Source organism: Muntiacus reevesi, chromosome 2, assembly GCF_963930625.1.
Source record: "Muntiacus reevesi chromosome 2, mMunRee1.1, whole genome shotgun sequence".
Lineage (NCBI taxonomy): Eukaryota > Metazoa > Chordata > Mammalia > Artiodactyla > Cervidae > Muntiacus > Muntiacus reevesi.
The window spans coordinates 235268627-235283747 of NC_089250.1; the positions used below are offsets into that span (position 1 = coordinate 235268627).

The following is a 15121-nucleotide window of genomic DNA, read 5'->3' on the forward strand; positions in this document are numbered from 1 at the left end:
AGAACTCACACTCTGGAAGAGGGAAGTTCTAGTGCATAATTAATCACAGTGGAATATGAGGTGGTTTATGAGATGCTCAAGGGTGGCCCATAAGAAGGAGTGATCCACTCTACTTAGTTTGGTGGAAGGATGTGGTTCCTGGAGGACTTCACAGAGGAGGTGTTATCTGAGATGTTTCTTGAAGAATTAGTAGTTACTGGTAAGTTATATAACCAGGTACAAGTAAATATATAATCTAAATAGTCATGTATTTTCAGGGAATGGCAATTAGTTTAATGTGGAATAGAAGAGAGATGGAGCTAAGATTTGAGATGTCAGCACTGCCTGTATAAAAATGAGAGGGTTTTTCTTTATTTTTTTTTCTGATTAAGGAATCTGGGCTTTAAAATTTATTGTTTTGTATCTCTCAAATACAGTAACTGAAGCCTGTATGAACGTGAAGCCTGTAAGCTGCTCTGGCTTAGGTGGAGTTTTGGAGGCTGAAGTTTCTTATCTCCATTGACTCTGGCATACTCCTCTTGTAGGAGGTAAATTCATAAAAGGGGTGAGACTGACCCAGAGATGCTAGTTTGGACACCATTTCATGGCCCAGATGAGAGATGTCCTGTACCAAGTCTAAAGGCTGTGGGGAAGAAGTAAGTCTGAGTCCTGCTGAACAAAGAGGAATGATAGGTGTTGATGTTCAGGTGTAGGGAGGGCAGAGAACAGAAAGAGGGGAGACTAGGATGATTCCTAGATGTCTAGTTTAGGTGACTGCATTGGTAGTGGTGTCATTTGTCATTCTAGGGAAGGGAAGGGAGAAGGGGGCGACAGAGGATGAGATGGTTGATGGCATCACTTACTCGATGGACCTGAGTTTGAGCAAGCTCCAGGAGTTGGTAATGGACAGGGAAGCCTGGTGTGCTGCAGTCCATGGGGTCGCAGAGTCGGACATGACTGAGCGACTGAAGTGAACTGAAAGGAAGCAGGAGCAGATTGATGGAGAACAGAAATTGCAGTTCACAAGTGGACGAGCTGGGGCTGAGATGGCATTTTGAGATGTATGTCGAAGGAGAACCATCTAGTGGTTGATTCTGTGGAACCAGAGTTCAGCAGAGAGGTCTGCTTGTAGGTAGAAGTCCGTGTGAAGTTGTTGGTCTGCAGGGACCTGTAAAGCCATTGGAGGGGAAGCTTGCCCACAGAGAGTGCAGGCAACAGAGAGAACAGGAGAACCAAGACAGAACCCTGGGCTGAGCACAGCTGAGGGTCCCACAGTGAGGAGCCCCCCCGGAAGACTAAGAATAGGGCACATGTTGGGTAGTGGCCTCAGAGAGAGAGAGGCGTCTACTAATAATGTCATGTACAGTGAAATCAAAACTGATTCTAAAAATAAAGCCCACCCTCCAAGGATCAGGATTTTTCTCCTGTGAGGGATGTGCAAAGGAGGGCGCCCCTGGCTTCTGAGAGAGGCTTCTGATGGCTGTGGCCGCTCAGTGGTTGCCTGTTCCCCTTTGGAGAATTTTCAAGTTGTAGACACTTTGGGGAATCCTCTTGCTGAAATAGCAGAGCCTAACACAGATGGATGAGGGCCTTTAAGATGAAACTAAACCCTCATAATCATAATGGCACAAGACTGGGCAACTAGGCCTCACTGGAATTCATTGGGAGGCTCTCCATCTTGCAGTCGTGGGAAAGGCCATAGTGAGGAAGTGGCAGCTGGGATTTGAATAGCCAGCTCTCTTACATGGATATTAAGGGGGAAAGAGGGGGTGGGATGAACTGGGAGACTGAGATTGACATATACTGGAGCGGGTTGCCATGCCCACCTCCAGGGAATCTTCCCAACCCAAGGATCAAACCCGCCCCTCTTATGTCTCCTGCATTGGCAGACAGCTTCTTTACCACTAGCGCCACCTGGGAAGCCCCTATATACGCTTCTGTTCTTCACTCACTAAGTCGTGGCCAACTCTTCATGACCCCATGGACCGCAGCACGTCAGACTTCTCTGTCCTTCATCATCTCCCCAAGTTTGCTCAAACACATGTCCATTGAGTCGGTGATGCCATCAGCCGTCTCATCGTCTGTCATCCCCTTCCCCCGCTGCCCTCAACGTTTCCCAGCATCAGGATCTCTTCCAGTGAGTCAGCTCTTCGCATCAGGTGGCCAAAGTCTTGGAGCTTCAGCTTCAGCATCAGTCCTTCCAATGAGTATTCAGAATATTCAGTACTATAAAATAGATAATTAATGAGAACCCACTGTATAGCACATTGTACATAGTTCACTGTAGAGCCCAAGGAACTCTACTCAGCGCTCTGTGGTGGCCTAAATGGGAAGGACACCCTTGGGGAGCTGACACTATTATAAGGATAAAAGTATCACAATTCTTATAAAAAGGATGCCCTTTGTCACTCTGAGATTTCCTTTTGTGAAAGAACTTCTTTTCACTCTAAATTTTATGAAATACTGTATTTTAGGGTCTGAATGCTCAATCTAAGTTCAGCCAGCCTTTTCTAATACCTTAAAAAATTTTTTGTAACAGAATTTGTTTTGTAATCCATATGCATTTTTCTGTATTTTTTTACTAACTGCTTCTCTTTTAAATATATTTATATGTAAACATGTTATCTATATTCTTTCTTGTCCTAAAAATGTGATAAAATTAAATTTTATAAAAGTTACATATGATAAAATTGACCTTTTTGGATATACAGTTCTGTGAGTTTTAACTTATATCTAAACTCCTATAACCACCACCACATGCAGACTAGTTTTATCATTTCCTAAATTCCCTCACTGATTTGATCTCTGTCCCTATAATTTGCTTTTCCCAAAATGTCAAATGAATGGAATCATCCTGTGTTTTTTATCTCTGGAGCCTCACCTCTCTTACTCAGCCTAATGATTCTGAGATTCATCCAAGTGGGTTGCATGTATCAATTGCCCAATACTTTTGTTTGCTGAGGAGTATTCCACTGTATGGCTGCATCACAGTGTGTTTATCCACTTGCCCTTTGAAGGACATTTAGGTTATTTACAGTTTTGGACAATTATGAATAAAGCAGGTATCAACATCTATATATGTGTTTCTGTGGGAATGTAAGTGTTTATTTCTTTAGGTAAAGCCCCAGAAATGGGATTGCTGGTGATAATATAAAGTGTGTGTGTAACTTTATAAAAAAACTGCCAAACTCTCTACCAGAATGACACTCTGTTGCATCCCTACCAGCAAAAGGTGTATAAACTTTTAAACACTTAAATGCTATTTTAAACACTATTGGCTTGAGGTTGGCAAATTGTGTCTCACAGTTCCTTAGACTTTTGAAGAGATACCCCACAACAAGGGGAGACCTCCGGTCCTCCATATCTTCAGAGCTTCAAAAAAGAGTGCTCCAGTTTGTTTTATATGTTGAGTTTCATAGAAGAATACCTTTAGGGAGGAAAGAGGATCTGTGAAGTATGGAAAACCGTTGCAGTAGGGCAGGCAAGCCACTCCAGTGTTCTTGCCTGGATAACCCCATGGACAGAGGAGGCTGGCGGGTTAGTCCACAGGGTCACAAAAAGTTGGACACTGTGGAGCAAAACGACTTGATGCAGCATGGCAGTTCATCTAGAGCATGGGATGCAGACCTGAGATGATGCTAGGTGGTATTCCAGGACTCTACACATAGTGAGACTCACTCAGAGAAGCTGATTACATCTTCAGCGCCTTTTCAGTTTCTCTGGCTGTGTCCAGGAGGTCTTCATTTAAACTCATATGTCTCTAACATTCTCTCATACACGTTCATGTCCTCTTTTACAAAGAAGAAACCAGCTTGAGCCTCAGAACCTTCAGCAAGCAACAATAATATCCGTCTAGAAGGAGAGGAGATTACAAGGAGATCAAACCAGTCAATCCTAAAGGAAATCAGTCCTGAATATTCATTGGAAGGACTGATGCTGAAACTGAAACTCCAGTACTTTGGTCACCTGATGCGAAGAACTGACTCATTGGAAAAGACCCTGATGCTGGGAAAGATTGAAGGCAGGAGGAGAAGCAGACGACAGAGGATGAGATGGTTGGATGGCATCACCAACTCGATGGACATGAGTTTGAGCAAGCTCTGGGAGTTGGTGATGGACAGGGAAGCCTAGCGCGCTGCAGTCCATGGGTTTACAAAGAGCCAGACATAACTGAGGACTGAACTGAACTGAGAATGAGAGGAACATTTAACTTTGTTTTTAATATATTATTTTTCTGGTTATCTTCTCATTTATGACAAGTAGCACTGGTCTTCCATCCCCCCCCCCCCCATTTTTCTTTTGAAGAGAATTAGGGTTAGTATATATATATAAGTTGATTGAAAGAAAAATTTTAGGTATTAATATAAGATCTCCTGGAGGAGGAAATGGTAACCTACTCCAATATTCTTGCCTGGAAAATCCTGTGGACAGAGGAGCCTGGCGGGCTGCAGTCCATAGGGTCACAAAGAGTCAGACACAGTTGAAGTGACTGAACACAGACGTGAATACTTTATATACAAATAATGGATATTCTAATATGTACCTGCAGACATGGTCATAAACTGCATGACTTTCTGAGGTTCCTTCTGACTTTCAGTGGATGAGATGGGGTATCACAGACAAGGAGCAATGCTGTTGTGTCTGACTGTGACCCCATGGACTGTAGCTCGGCAGGCTCCTCTGTCCCTGGAATTCTCCAGGCCAGAATACTAGAGTGGTTAGCCGTTCCCTTCTCCAGAGTATCTTCCCAAACCAGGGATCGAATCCAGGTTTTCCACATTGCAGGCAGATTCTTTACCATCTAAGCCATCAGGGAAGCCCAATGCTGTTGTTAGAATACCCATATTCAAGAATTATGAGAGAATAGCATTGAAACACTTATATTACATATATAAAATAGATGACCAGTGCAAGTTCGATGCATGAAGCAAGGCACTCAACGCCGATGCCCTGTTGCTCTGGGGCAACTCAGAGGGATGGGGTGGGGAGGGAAATGGTGGGGGGGGTTTGGGATGCGGGTACACATGTGCACCCCAGGCTGATTCATGTCGCTGTATGGCAGAAACCACCACAGTATTGTAAAGTAATTATCCTCAAATTAAAATAAATTAATCAATTAAAAAATAAAAGAATTATGAGACTGAACTAGAATGACTAAAGTTTGGGAAACTCAGAACTAGGAGAACTAGTTATTTAAATAGACCAGGAAGTGAGTCCTTTTGTGAAGTGACAAGAGCTCCTTGGTGGAGCACATGACTGTCTCTCAGCTTCTATGAGTTTTATCAACTCATAAAATAGTAATAATAATAATAATGTGTGTGTGTGTGTGTTAGTTGCTCAGTCGTGTCTGACTTTTTGCGACCCGTGGACTATATATAGCTCGACAGGCTCCTCTGTCCATGGAATCCTCCAGGCAAGAATACTGGATTGGGTTGCCATTCCCTTTTCCAGGGGATCTTCCCGACCCAGGGATTGAATCTGGGTCTCTCACATTGCAGGCCGACTCTATAATAGTAATTTCTTAAAAGAAGACAGTCTTCCGTTGCTCTTTGTTTTTGCAATACTTGTTTTTCCAGTTCCTACTTTTATTACCAGTTTGACAAGCATTTATTAAAAGCCATTAGGGGAACAGTGGGGATACAGTCATAACTAAATAGACATGGTTCTCTGCCCTCATGAACTCAACTTTCTTCAATCCTTCCTCTTCAGGATCCGTGGTAAACTAGGGCTTCTGGATAAAATTTAAACAATATGAAAGGCCAAGAAGAGATAAATGACTTTTTTTAAAAAGTCAAATAGAGAAATAATTTTATTTTCATCATATCTTTGGAGCCATCTGGATGTGTATTTTATTTTCCATTTGAAGCACTTTTTGGTAAAATAACATGTACCAGCAGGCATAGTGATAAACTACATGACTTCCTGAGGTTCCTTCTGACTTTCAGTGTTTGAGGTGGGGTATCACAGACAAGGTGTAATGCTGTTGTTAGAGTACCCATTGATGCCAAGACCTCTCTGAAATAAGACATTCTGTACACTATAGGCTACAAATTGGCAGCTGCCTGAGTTCCATTTAGCCATTGTTTCTTGTTTGGCCCACATGGTATTTAAAAAAATTGGGGGGCCAGAGAGGGGCAATATAGGGATGGGAGGTGGGAGGTACAAACCCCTGGGTGTAAGATAAGCTCAAGGATGTATTGTATAATGCAGGGAATATCGCCAATATTTTGTAATAAATGTAAATGGAAAGTAACCTTTAAAAATTGTATTAAATGCAAATAAAACTACAATGGGGTATTATTTCATACCAGTCAGAATGGCCAATGTCAAAAAGTCTACAAATAATAAATCCTGGAAAGGTTGCGGAGAAAAAGGAACCCTCCTGCATTGTTGGTGGGAGTGTAAATTGGTGCAGCCGCTATGGAGAACTGTATGTTGTTTAGTCACTCAGTCACATCTGGCTCTTTGTGACCCCATGGACTGTAGCCCGCCAGGCTCCTCTGTTCGTGGTATTTTCCAGGCGAGAACGCTGGAGAGTGGGTTGCCATTGACCTTGGGATCAAACCCCCACCTCCTGCACTAGCAGGCAGATTCTTGACTGCTGAGCCACCAGGGAAGCCCATGGAGAATAGTACGTAGGTTCCTTAAAAAACGGAACAAAACAAAACTGAGAATAAAGCTACCATATGATCCTGTGGTCACACTCCAGGGCATATATCTGGGGAAAAACTTAATTCAAAAAGATACATGTACCCCAGCGTTCATAGCGGCACTGTTTATAATAGCCTAAGACTAGGAAGCAACGTAAGTGTCCATCAACTGATGAATAGACAAAGGAGATGTGATACATATACAATGGAATATTACTCCGCCAAAGAATGAAATGGTGCCATTTGTAGCAACTTGGATGGATCTAGAGATTATCATACTAAGTAAAGTAAGTCAGATGAAGGCAAATATCATGGGATTTTACTTACATGTGGAATCTAAAATATGACACAAATGAACTTATTTATGAAATAGAAACAGACTTACAGACATAGAAAACACACTTATGGTTACCAAAGAAGAAAGGGGAGAGGATGGATAAATGAGGAATTTGGGATTAAAATTTACACACTACTATATATAACATAGGTAACCAACAAGGACCTATTGTATAACACTGGGAACTATAGCCAATATCTTGTAATAACCTATAGTAGAAGAGAATGTTAAAAAATATATATATATAAAAAACTGGTTCATTTTGCCGTACACCTGAAACTAACACAACATTGTAAGTCAAGTATATTTCAATAAAAATTTTAAAAACAAATTTGTATAAAATTAAAAACTAAAAAAAAATTAGTTTCTGACATTTTAAAATTTGGCATTTTCACATTAAAAAAAGAACAGAGTTCTTGTTTATTTTGAAAATTCATAAATCTGGCTCCACCAAAACAGCGTTTCTGAATGGCAGAGTTGCCTGGGGCTGAGGCTGAGTAGCGACTGTCTTTTTAGACAAAGCATATGCTCTCTTTAGGTACCTTGCTTAACTTACCCATGTTGCCTTTCTGGTCCTTGTCAGTATTTGAATTTACAACCCCTGCTTTCAACACTGGGAGCCTGGGTGTCATGCTTTAGAATCACCTAGAGAAACCCAGCATTCCTCCCGGTGCTGGGGGGCCACCAGTATTGTTATCCTAGGAGCTCATGTGTACTTAGTCGCTCAGTAGTATCCAGCTCTTTGCGACCCCATGGACTATAGCCCACCAGGCCCCTCTGTCCATGGGGATTCTCCAGGCAAGAGTACTGGAGTGGGTTGCCATGCCCTCCTCCAGAGGATCTTCCCAACCCAGGGATCAAACCCAGATCTCCCTCATCGTGGGCGGATTCTTTACCGTCTGAGCCACCAGGGAAGCCCTAGGAGCTCATCAAGTTTGCATTTGGTTATATCACCAGTAGAGTAGCTGTCATTCTGGGTCCAGGAGGCAGAGAGAGGATCCTTTTCCTGACTAATGCTAGACACATTATTGTGGATCCTTTCCAGTGGGCATACCGTTTCCTGTCTGATCTGTAAGGTCTGTACTTATATTTATTTTTTCTGGCTGCACCACACAGCATGCAGGATCTTAGTTCCCCGACCAGGGATTGAACCCATGCCCACTGCACTGGAAGTGCACATTCTTCACCTCTGGACCGGCCAGCGAAGTCTCTCCTGTCTTACCTGTTTGTATCAGTTAGGATGTTTGATTGTAAGCAACAGAAACCGATTCCAGTGAATTTGAACCAGTGGGACTTTATTGAAAGGATGTTGGATAGCTAAAGTTGTCCAAGGAAACTCTAGAGTTTGAGAGAACAGACTTATGGACACAGGGTGAGGAGGGAATAGAGTGTGGGATGAATGGAGGGAGTAGCATGAAAACATATACACCACTGTATATAAAATGGCAAATGGGAATTTGCTATATGACTCAGGGAACTCAAGCCAGGGCTCTGTAACGACTTAGAGGGGTGGGATGGGGAGGGAGGTGGGAGGGGACTTATGTATACCTATGGCTGATTCTTCTTGATATTTGGTAGAAACCAATAAAATATTGTAAAGCAATTATCCTTCAATTAAAAAGAAATAAATTTAATTATGTATATAAAAAAAAAAAGAAAGTGATCTGTACTCAAATTTCAGGAAGCCGGGAATACTTTGAGGACCATGGGTGGTAGGAACTGTGGAAATATAGATAAATTGCTACTACTGCATTCTGCAACCCCCGCCTTCTTTGCCATTCTAAAGTGTCTAAAGTCCTGGAAAAGAGAATTAGGTTGGCCTGGACCACATCCTTGATGGGGGAGAGCAGAACACTTTGATCGACAGTCTCGCTAAGATTACACACAATAAAGGACTTCCCCCACAAGGAGAGCTGGGTGCTGTTACAGGAAAGGGGGGCTGGGTATGGATGGAGGGCAACAAAAACTGCAAGTGTTTGTCACATCTCTTCTCACGGTTGTCTTGAAGATATTAAGCATACAGTGTAAAATGTTATAGAGGATTGAGGAAGTAGTATGTCAAGATCCATGAGAATCAGATGTTGAGTGTACTCTTCACATCAGTGAAGGTGTGGACATCAGTTAAATAAGGAATTACTATTTAGTTGCTAAGTCGTGGTTGACTCTTTTGTGATCGCATGGATGGTAGCCTGCCAGTCTCCCCTGTCCCTGGGATTCTTCAGGCAAGAATACTGGAGTGGGTTGCCATTTCCGACTCCAAAATAAGGAATACACCAAGTGATTAGAACAGAGAAAGTGGCAGTTTTATTCCCTTTAGCAATTGCTTTGGTTATAACATCTCCAAAGAAGCCCCCCTCCAACCTTTCTATGAAGAACAACATTTATAAATCCTAAAGATTTCTACTCCAGTTGTTAATATATGAAGGTAAATGCATGTGAAGAAAACTTCTGTGATTAGAACTTGAAAGGCATTTGTTCACTCGGATTTCAAGTCCCAGTAGAATACTTTCCATTGTTTTCTTTTTTTTTTCCCATTGTTTTCTTAATTGTTTTTCTAGTGTCACAGACATTTGCATGTTTAAGATACATATAAAAAGAACCTACAGAGGTGAGTCGTAAAGTTGAAATGACAATTTCAAATTTGAGTTTCGATGTAATGTTAGTTATTAGAGTGAGCCAGGTGTGATGCGCTTGCTTTTCAACTACTTAAAAAAGCAGCATCTGAATTTCGAGTGTTTTTGTACTCACCTGTGAGCCTAATTTTTTTATAAGTACCATACCCATAACCATGGAATAGCAGATTCTTCCCCAAATCATGTGTCCACCATGCATACGAATCCCTATCTCTACTATTTGAAGCAGGTAGTGGATTTTCAAACCTGGAAAGATATCCATAGAGATATACCCTTCTTTGATGCTTATGCTCTTAGTGTTCCTTTCTTCGTAAGCTCTTGATTTGCAGCAAGCAAGGAAAATGGAGTGAACCAAAAAAAAAAAAAAAAATTCCTGGCATGGCTGGAAATAGAAATTAATGATTCAAATAAGAAAGGCAGTGCAGTAAGCCTCAGCTGGGTGGCAGGAAACAGAGGGAAAGTCAGAGACTGTTCTTTTTTAAGAGGCCAAACAAACAACACAGAGTGAAGCGTACGTGAAAATAATTTCTAATAGTAGCTCGTGGCCGGCAGTTGCCAGGAAAAAAAAATCATTGGTGCACTGAGAAAATTAGAGTGAGAACGCACAGCATCTTGACGTGTTTCTTAAGGCAACGGAGCTTTAGCGTTTACCTTATGTGCCGTGTACATTGATTAAGTACAAAATATATGCTGGCCATTTTTGACCATCATTTACTGTATTGATTTGTTAGCAGGGGAACTGTAATAAAAAAGCCATTGATTTACTGTCCTTATTTGCTTATGGGCTTTTTTTCGTGATTAATTTTTCACTTTCACTTTCTCTTTTTGGGATCGTTTCTTCTAGACAAGCGCTGTGCTTCGTGAAGTTAGAAGAGAGGGGATTCCCATGGAGCAAAAGAATGAGATGTTGACGTCCATCCTCGCTGCGATCACCACTCGCCAGAACCTGAGGAGAGAGTGGCATGCCAGGTTTGTTCTATTATGAAATGGGATTTGTTGTCCCTGGAAAATGAGAGCTCTCTTTGGGGAAGCCCTTCCTGACGGCTGGCCTCATCCCTCTCAGTGGAGGGGCCATGAAAAAATAGAAGCAAGTTACAGATGCTTTCAGCCAAAGTTTTCTTTCCTGCCCGTGGTACCTGCATTAATTGCAGTGATCCATGATGTCATCTGTATGCATATATGATTTATCCTCGAGTGTAGCATTTAGCATAAATGTTTACATCTTGAGCATAACGTAATCTAAGTACCTGATGCTGAAGAACCCTTTTAATCAACTGTCTAAAAGTCAGCACTGCTGTTTAGCTGGGGCAGGTGTCTAGGAAATTCACACAGTGTTCTTACATCACACGGGAGGCAGATTGCTTGCACTTAGTCTATGCAGCAACCCCATTTTCAGAACTGACCAAATAGAAATGACTTTGGCTTCAGCCTCGTTTCTATGCACATGGACTTAACTGTGGTTAGACAGCTGTGGCTGGTAAAAAGTGTCTATAGGTCATCAGTTTTTACAGAATGGATTCTTGCATGCTAAGTACCATGTTATCCTGCTTTTCTTTGAAAAATGCTTTGCTGGTAGAAGCAAAGAATCAGTTCCTTCAAATGTTAAAATTATCCTCTAGATGTGTAATGCATATTGTTGAATTACCATCAGTCTCTGAGCAAGAGGAGAGGAGTCAGGAAAATTATGCTGGATTCTGCGTCCGAGTCTTATTCGATGCTTAAAAATTCTGTGTGCCTGGGAGTGAAGAACATTTATTGATAGCCATAATATTCTCCAAATGAGTTCATGCAACAGAATTTATAATAATTAATGGCTTTACTAGTAACAATTATCATAAAAATAGGTTTGCTTGAACAAAGCTGAAGATGAGCATTTTCCAAAAAAGGAGACAGTGAAGAGTATGAACTATCCATTATGATTCGGTATCAGAAAGCTGCTTTTTCACATATGTGTATTGTTTCTGAATTTAGACTTGCATTGAAATCATCATTTTAAAATTCCCAGTCACATTTTCCCCTTACCCCCTTTTTGTAGTGTGGTCAGGGAGAATGACAGTTTCTCAACTACAGTCATGAAATGATTTTCAGTCGATGTTTCAATAATTAATTTAAAATGTTTCTTTCTATTACAATTTAAATATGTATATTCACTAAAGTATGCATATTTTATTAAATAGTAGAATATCCATGAGGGGACATCTAAGAGATTGCTCTCTCTCTTTGACCTTTTATATCTTTTCTGCTGGTGATTTTTTTTCTTTTTTTTTTAGCTGTGCTCTGAGGGTTGTGGGATCCTAGTTCCCAGACTAGGGATCAAACCTGGGCCCTCAGCAGTGAAAGCGTGGAGTCTTAAGCACTTCACTGCCAGAGAATTCCCCTGGTGATTCTTATTAAATATGAACTTCCCTGGCGGGCTAGTGGTTAAGACTTTTCATTCCAATGCAGGGGATATAGGTTCGACCCCTGGTCAGGAAGCTAAGATCCCACATGCCTCATGGCTAGAAAGCCAAAGCGTAAAATAGAAGCCATATAGTAACAGATACAATAAAGACTTTAAAATGGCCCACATAAAAAAAAAAAATCTAAAAAAATATATTAAAAGAAGACAGACAGACAGCGGAAGATAGAAGGAAGGATGGGCGGGAGGGAAGGGGGGAGAGAGAGAAAGAAGGAAAGAAAAGAAAGGAATGAAGCCCCCTGTAAACCCTCTCCCATCCCTGCAACCCCTCCGCAGACAGCACAGCTAGAAGAAATGTTGAGAACAAGGACGGACGGCCTCTGCTGAAAGCATTCGGTTTGTTAACAGTAATTTCCTAATACACCAACGCATCAGACGGCATGGCCAAAAGTGGCCTGTTTTTAAAAGGAGTCTGGCTGCTGCATTTCTGGCCCTTAACTACTAACAATTTAATCAGGAGTTGGAGCCAGGGCTGAAGTTGATGTAGTCTAGCATCTGAAACAAAACTTGTCGAGTTTCCTTTGTGGCAGGGGAGGAGACAAGAGAGAGCTTAGCCGCTGACACTCTGCAGACCTCCTTAAAACCAAACACCTGAAAGAAAATTTCAAGAGGGCAGTGTCTTGAGAGCTCAGAAGTGTCCTCAGAGTATTCAATAACCGTAATCCTTCCCCCACCAACCCCCGACCCCCACCCCTCTACCAGCCCCATTTGATGTTTCCCATCCCATTGATCTACCTAAAAGACTCGTCCATGCGGTCTGTATAAACAGACAGTTGCCATCCACCTTTCTTTTCCTCATCAAAGCTTCCCCTGGCTGTCTGGAACTGGGCATCGCCTGGAGTGGCCATCAGGCGTGCAGTGGTGAAAGTTATAAAACACCCTCTCTGGCATTAACCCAGAGTGGTCTGGGTTTCAGAGGTGGGCCTGTTGTGTACTTCGGAACTACACGAGGAAAAACGTCCTCTGACAAATAATAATTACTGCTTGCCAAAGGCCAAGCAGTGGGTTACAGTATTTTACTTTTCACCCCAGCTATCAGGGGATCCGTGAGATTTAGATAATAGAAATTTTTTTTTCCTCCGAAAGTTAAATACAGATGACTCTAATTACCTGATACTGCACCTTAGAGAATGCATTAGAAAGAGCAAGAGTACGACTTGGAGAAATTTAGGTCACTGAGACTCCGCAGCTGGTGCTAGCTTTAGTGGAAGTCTTGTTGTAATAAAGGCTTGGGTAGGTTCGTTTATGTGAACGGTATGAGGGAGGCTGTCTTCTGCGCAGCTCGTAACTTGCTTTTCAAATATTTGTCTGTCTCTGCAAGGGCCAGGAGCCGAGCCATTGTTTGGGATGCACTGAAGTCTCTTAAACTGAAAGCATATGTTCCCTGTAATTTGGCTTTTGGAGGAAAGTGTCAATTCTGCGTGACTCGGGGTAACTGAGTTTGTCACAGTGTCACACGACCCTGGGGTTCTCCAGGCATATCTGAGTCCTGTGGGTTTCCTTCCCCAAGCCCGGTAATCCCATAAACAACCCTCTCCAAATAGGCTTATTAGGGCTGTCTATTCACTTCCCTGGAGTTGAAAGATCCCAAGTACATCGGGAGAAGCCGTGTGAATGCAGGGTAAGTGTTAACAGAAGTGGTACCGAATTTCTGAAGATTTAGCTTTGTTTATACAGTCCACTCCGCCTGATGGACAGCTTGTTATAGCTTTTAAAGAACTGGCCAAGCCCTCTGATCTGACCCCTTCTTGACCTCTGCGGCCCGAAGGTCAGTCTGCAGCTAATAAACTCGAAGGTTCTTAAGGTCTACTGTAGGAAAAGGCAGAAAAAGAGCAGCTGCGAGGGCTGGGTGTCCCGGGATCGGCTGCTCAGGGGTCACTCTCTGATAATGAAAATGATTACCAAATTATATGGAAGTTTAACCGCGGTAGTGAGTGAGAGGAGGGTGGAGCCCAGCGTATTAGGTTTGATAAATGAACTGTGAAGAGGCCCATCTGGTCCTCAACATCTTTTCTCCCCCTCTTTCCCTACCAAGGGGAAACATTTTAAAATAACAGCAGTGCATATAGACTCAATGACCCATGCAAGGAGCTGGAATGGATTAAGATTTAATGGTGACAGTGGAAGAAATTATCATTTGAAAAGTGCCCTAAAGAAAAGGTACAGTTCCAAGTCCAGGCCCGAATTGTTTTTCTAAATAAGAAGGAAAAAAAAAAAAAAAATCAGTGCCTTTGTTTATTTTACACAAATCCCTGACGTCTTGCCTAGATCACTGAAAAATCTGAGGGCGTGTTTGTTATGGAATAATTATTTGTAGTCAGCTTAAGGAAAGGAATGGGCCTCCTTTGTCTTGAACATGTCAGAATGTGAAGCAAATTATTATTTTTCCTGCTTGCATGCTTAGTCGAGAGAACGTAACTAAGTCAAGCTTAGCAAAAATGCTTTACCAAAAAATTGCAATCCGTTTCAGCAACTGGCCGCTGAACGTTGTACATTCTTTTTTTTTTTAGATACTAAATATACATGTGACTCTTGCACACTGTTTTACTCCTACACTTGGCAGTTTTCCTGTAAAAATAAGAAAGTGCCTAATGCTAATTGAGTAGATATGTGTATTCTTTTCTTTATCCCTTTTTCAAAGAAACATTATAACAATGCTGATTAGAGCCAACAATGGGTCAGTCTCAAGCTATATGTGCCTTTATTTGTGAATTGAGAAGAGTAATCTGTCTAAGGGGTTTCCCCCGTATGGCTCAACAGGTGAAGAATCCACCTTCAATGTGGGAGACACAGGAGATGCAAGTTCCATCCTTGGGTCGGGAAGATCCCCTGGAGGGGGGAATGGCAACGCACTCCAGTATGCTTACCTGAAAAGTCTTGCAGACAGAGGAGCCTGGTGGGCTATAGCCCATAGGGTCGCAAAGAGTCAGACGTGACTGAGCGACTAAGCAAGCAATCTATCTAAAACTCTCTCCCAGCTTCCTCTGGGCTCTGATTGTCCTGGTTTCTGATCAGCGACATTGGTGTTCGCAAATCTCTGTGCTCTTCTTCAGAGGCACATCCT

The 15121-nt window shown here is 42.1% G+C and overlaps 1 protein-coding gene across 1 annotated transcript in view; it reads left to right on the forward strand.

Annotated features, from left to right (window-relative positions):
- Positions 1-15121, forward strand: part of FTO (FTO alpha-ketoglutarate dependent dioxygenase) — a 417069-nt gene that overhangs the window by 219059 nt on the left and 182889 nt on the right. Inside the window, exon 8 of the mRNA XM_065925350.1 lies at positions 10444-10568. Coding sequence (XP_065781422.1) covers positions 10444-10568 — 125 coding nt within the window. The remainder of the gene's footprint in view (positions 1-10443; positions 10569-15121) is intronic.